Raw genomic sequence first — 5,472 nt, 5'->3', positions numbered from 1 at the left:
CCGCCACTGCCTCCAGGACATCGCCCTGGCCCACAGGGCTGCCGCTGCTGCCCGGCCTCCCATCCCCCCACCAGCACCACAGCCGCCCAGCCCTGTAGGGAGCCCATCCCAGCTTGCCCTGCCCAGGGAGGAAGACAAGGAGGAGGAGGACGAGCTGACAGAGACGGAGACCTCTGGGGAGCGGCTGGGCGTCAGCGATAATGGAGGTGAGAGGCACGGACGGCGGGGACGGGGGTGGCCCTGTGCTTGGCAAGTTGCCTGCACTGAAGGTTTTCCGGGAGGGGTGGGACTTGCTTATCTCAGGCCTGAGGTTCTGTGGAAGCTGGAGTCTCATAGAGCCTGGGTGCCAGGCTGGCTTGCTGCCTGTGAGTCACCGTGTGACCTTGAGCAAGTCATTGTCCCTACCTGAGCTTCAGGTTTCTTACACTGTGCTGGGTCCAGCTCTGTGCTGGAAGGTGCTGGACATAGACACAGAGCCAACCTATGGGACTCCTGGTCTAGCCAGAGAACTGGAGACTGTGCCCTGTAGAGGCTGTGGGGTTGGGGGTAGGGGCCTCCTGAGCTGGAATCACGAGCAGAACAGGGTTTATTTCAAATCAGGATGCCTGATGCCTATGAGAACAAGATAGGCATTAAGGGGGAGTCAAGGGATGCCAGCAACAGCTGAGGAAGCCAAGGGAGGGAGCAACGGGCAGTTTCAGGGGGAAACTCGAGGTTGGATACTTCCCAGAGACTGGACTGTGACATTAGGGTTTTGAAGAGTGAATAGGAGTTTGCAGGGGGCTCAATAAATAGGAGTTACTTGTTTGTTTTTGTGACTCAATAGCTGGCTTCTTCACTGTTGTGAGGAGAAAGCCTGCATAGGGTTAAGGGCACAGATTCTGGAGCCATATGGCCTGAGTTCAGATCCCATTACACCATTGATTAACTGTGGGACTTCAGGCAGGTGGCTTAACCTCTCTGTGCCTTTAGGTTTCCATGATGTCAAGCAGGAATCATAATAATCTTGTATTTCTCTCAACCTGTATTTTGAGTGAGTTCATCCCAAACAGACCTTACAGAAGGGGTGGGGATTGTCAGGCCCATGGGCTGTATAAGGCCCTAGAAATCACTTGGTCGGCCCTGCCAAGGCATTAGGGGTGAGTTAATTAAATGTTTGGCCAAATATAGCAGGCTAATTTTTAAAAATATATATATTTTTATTGATTTCAGGTCATCCGCAGAAACAGATCTAGTTTCTATCTGTTACACTCTCAGGTGGGAGCAACTGGCTGAACGAAGTCTGTAAGGCAGGAGCGGGGAACCTGTTTTCTGCCAAGGGCCATTTGGATATTTATAACATCACTCACGGGCCATACAAAATTACCAACTTAAAAATTAGCCTGCTTGCCCTAGCCCCCTGGTCGGCAAACCGCGGCTCGAGAGCCACATGCGGCTCTTTGGCCCCTTGAGGGTGGCTTTTCCACAAAATACCGACTTCTGCGCATGGGCCACGAAGTTTCAATTGCACTGTACGTGCGCGCCCATACATGGTATTTTGTGGAAGAGCCACCCTCAAGGGGCCAAAGAGCCGCATGTGGCTCTCGAGCCGCGGTTTGCCGACCAGGGGGCTAGGGCAAGCAGGCTAATTTTTAAGTTGGTAATTTTGTATGGCCCGTGAGTGATGTTATAAATATCCAAATGGCCCTTGGCAGAAAACAGGTTCCCCGCTCCTGCCTTACAGACTTCGTTCAGCCAGTTGCTCCCACCTGAGAGTGTAACAGATAGAAACCAGATCTGTTTCTGCGGATGACCAGGCAGATAACTGGGGGAAGGGTGTTCGAGGCAGAGGGAATAGTATTCCAGAAACCCCAAGGTTTGCAAGGGCCTGGCCGATGCAGGGAGCAGGGGGGCGGTGGCTGGAGGAGGTGACCTGACTGGCTGGGCCTGTACCGCCACGCACAGGGCTCTTTGTGATGGACGAGGATGCCACGCTCCAGGACCTGCCCCCCTTCTGCGAGTCGGACCCCGAGAGCACAGACGGTAAGTGTCCCAGCTGTCCCCACGCCCTGGGTGGGGGTGGGAGTGGGTGTCTGGGATGGAGGCAGGGACAGAGGTGAAGCGTACCCTCTCTCTCAGACGGCAGCCTGAGCGAGGAGACCCCCACTAGCCTCTCCGCCTACGCAGTGCCCCCAGCCTCAGCCCTGCCCACACAGCAGTACGCCAGGTCCCTGCCTGTGTCCGTGCCCATCTGGACCTTCAAGGAAAAGAGGACAGAAGCACGGTCATCGGATGAAGAGAACGGGCCGGTGAGGGGCAAAGGGGAGGGGCAAAGGGGAGGCGGGAAGGGCTCAGAGCCACCTCCTCCAGGAAGTCCTCAGACATGGGTGCCGCATTTCATAGGATTAATCCTACCTCCCACCTCACCAGGCAGGTTCTTGGGCCTGAGCCATGCAGTGTTGACGATCACGGCCTCACCGCGTGTCCCAGTGTCTTGTAGAGAAAGTCTGCTCCCGTTTCCAGCTCCGTGTATAGAGTACATGCTGCACGCAGGCACAAGGATTTGGGTATCCCCTCCAGCTGGGGAAACTGAGGCTCAGAGGGGACGGATCACCCTCCATACACACACCCTTGTCCGCTGTTCTTCCTGTTTGATCCTACATATGCAGTTCCTGGGGTGGCCGGGTGGGTCATCATCGCCCATCACTGAAGCTCCTGAAGCAGAGGGGAAACTGAGGCACCTAGAGTACATGTGACTTCTCCAGACCTCAGTCTGTAAGGGGCAGGGCTGGAGTGGCACCCAGCTTCCTTTTGGAAAGGAGCTATGGGCTCCACGGGAGGCGGCCATGGTGGAGGCTTCAGTCTCCTCCTCTGAAACAGGGTCTGAGAAAATCAACAGGGACAGCTCAGGAAGGCAGGCTGCCACGTGGCCGGAGCTGGAGAGAGGATCCCTCTCCATGCCAGCCTCTGCCTGAGGGTCCTGTCATCCTGCCTGCAGCCCCACCTAGTCCACCTCCCTGTCACCCCGAGTTGGGCCTGGCCCCCAGCAGGCTGAGAGGCCACCGACAAAGACCCGTTCAGAGACCAGCCCAGGGCCCAGAGCTCAGGCCTTGAGTGTTGTTCGTTAACGGCGTCCCCACCAGTGGTACCCAGGGCGGCAGCCGCTGCTGGACCCGCCAGTGTAAATGCGGACACTGAGGAGTCTCGGGCAGGGTCCACCTGACTGGCACATGAATGGATCTCCAACCCAAACCCTTAGACTGAGACCCTCCTGGTGCACACAGCCTGATGGTCAGCAGAGGAGCAGCACTTCCACTGTGAGAAGGAACTAGAGCGCAGTGGTCCAGGCCAAGGAGGGGAGAAGGGCAGGAAGGCTTCTTGGAGGAGGTGGTATTTGAACCGGGTAGGAAGGTCCTATATCGAGCAACACAGGGTGAAGGGCCTTGCGGCTATGGGCATCACAGGGGCAAAAGTACTTGGAGGGGCCCTGCAGCCCAGGGTGCAGGCGCTGACGGCCAGGGTTGCAGGCTGAGGTGGGACACGTGGGTGCCATTGGGGGTGCTGAAGCATCCATGTCGTCTCCGCAGCCCTCCTCGCCAGACCTGGACCGCATCGCAGCGAGCATGCGCGCGCTGGTGATGCGGGAGGCCGAGGACACCCAGGTCTTCGGGGACCTGCCACGACCTCGACTAAACACCAGCGACTTCCAGAAGCTGATACGGAAATACTGAGGCCCCCGGAGAGCCTCCTGGCCCAGTGTCCGCCGGTCCTACACTACACCCCGCCCCCCAGACCCGCCAATCGGAGTCCGACCCCTTTCAGCCTTCCACCCCCTTCTGCGCCAGGCGCGGGGCCTGTCCAGTGCTCCACAGGCTGTCGCCCCTTTTCCTGCCCAGCGACAGATTGTTTCTATTAAGGGACTGGCTTGCTCTCCAATCGGGAGTGGCTAGTTCTAAACCCTAAATGGGTGGATTCGCGTCTTTTTCTGCCTAGCGACAAGGGCTTTGCTCGCACGGCATTGGCTCTAACCCTGAAAGAGCGTAGCCAAGGCCCAGGATTGGGTGGTGGCGCTCCGTTCAGACGGTGAATGGGCAGCTTCATTTGATTGGCTGGAATCCTGTAAAGGTCTACACCAATCTGCCAGTCACCACGGGCCCTTCCTAAATTCTTCTACCTGATTGGGTCCAGCCTCCTGGGGGCGTGGCCAAGCCCTTCTGTGCCCAGGATGAGCCTGTGGCCTTAAATCTAGGTTCTTGACACTACAGGGTCTAAGGTTTTTTTACTAAGTCCTGACAGCTGGGCGCTGGCCCCTCAGGGATGGCCCGGCCCTGCCCTGCGCCTGACACACTCACTGGGTCCATCCCGTAACAGCCTGCCAATCGGAAGCCCGTCCTTCCATCCAGGACGTCCCCAGCTCCCGCCCTCTCCCCTTCCCCCGAGGTGCCTTAAAGGGCCCTTGTCCACCCAAGGTGGGGGCAGGGGCCCTCACTCTCCGGCCCTGATGTCGGGGGGAGTTGGGGGGTGGGGATCGCGAGTTGGGAGGGGCGCTCTGAGATTAAAGAGTTTTACCGCTGTTACATGAGCTTGAAATGTGTTGTGGGTGTTCATTCAACAAACTTTCTGAGGTCGAATCAGCAGCATCTCATCGCTGTAAAGTCGGGAGTGGGAATTGTCCCCATTTCATTCAACAAACTTTCTGAGGTCGAATCAGCAGCATCGCTGTAAAGTCGGGAGTGGGAATTGTCCCCATATTACAGGTAAAAAGGGACATTCATGCGGTGGGAGTCCTGTGGACCATGACCCCCCAGGGAGGGGCTGGGTGTTGAAATCGGGATTTGAACCTACATAGTCAAAAAGGGACATTCATGCGGTGGGAGTCCTGTGGACCATAAGCCCCCAGGGGTTGAAATCGGGATTTGAACCTACATAGTCCCAGCAAAGCCAGGACACCTCCCGCCGAGCCCAGCCCGGGGGGTTTCTGCCATAAAACAGCTGGAGGTTAGGGAACCGGTGGCCCCGGCCCGAAGGCAGGCTGGTCCTCCGTCTGTCCTCAGCCACCGGCGGCACGCTAGTGGGCAAGACTCACACAGGGCTACCTACCACCCAGACACTTATGTTGTTTACGTGTATTAACTCCTTGAATCTTCCCAGTAACTCCACGAAGTGTAAACGACTATTCCCACTTTACAGATGAGGAAACTGCAGCATCGGAAGTAGGGGTTCTGTCGGGGGTGAGGGTTTCTTCGACTGCCAATGATCATTAAATGGGGAAGAAAACTTCTCGCTGTAACTATTTCCAGCAACGGGAGTGAAAACTCGCCTTCTGGGTGGGAATAGAATCTGCAGCAGAGGCTCGTCACCCCCTACCGGCGCGAGCCTCACACTGCAGCCAGAGAGACGGTGGTCAGAGCGCGGAGGGACCGGAGGGCTGGGGAGGGGCGTGGCTTCGCCGCGGGCGGAGCTCTGAGGCCCCGCCCCCTCGTGCAGGGCTGG

The 5,472-nt window shown here is 57.5% G+C and overlaps 2 protein-coding genes across 2 annotated transcripts in view; both read left to right on the top strand.

Moving 5' to 3' along the window:
- Positions 1-4,569, top strand: part of AKT1S1 (AKT1 substrate 1 (proline-rich)) — an 8,352-nt gene extending 3,783 nt beyond the window's left edge. The window contains exons 3-6 of the mRNA XM_014550413.1: positions 3-206; positions 1,945-2,022; positions 2,119-2,288; positions 3,567-4,569. Of these exons, the coding sequence (XP_014405899.1) occupies positions 3-206; positions 1,945-2,022; positions 2,119-2,288; positions 3,567-3,710 (596 nt within the window). The 3' untranslated portion in view covers positions 3,711-4,569. The remainder of the gene's footprint in view (positions 1-2; positions 207-1,944; positions 2,023-2,118; positions 2,289-3,566) is intronic.
- Positions 1-5,472, top strand: part of PNKP (polynucleotide kinase 3'-phosphatase) — a 14,898-nt gene that overhangs the window by 3,968 nt on the left and 5,458 nt on the right. The gene's annotated exons all lie outside the window — the stretch shown is intronic.

This window comes from Myotis brandtii, unplaced genomic scaffold (assembly GCF_000412655.1).
Source record: "Myotis brandtii unplaced genomic scaffold, ASM41265v1 scaffold601, whole genome shotgun sequence".
Taxonomy (NCBI): domain Eukaryota; kingdom Metazoa; phylum Chordata; class Mammalia; order Chiroptera; family Vespertilionidae; genus Myotis; species Myotis brandtii.
The sequence above is the reverse complement of the archived record's forward strand: the minus strand, read 5'-3'. Positions and strand labels throughout refer to the sequence as shown.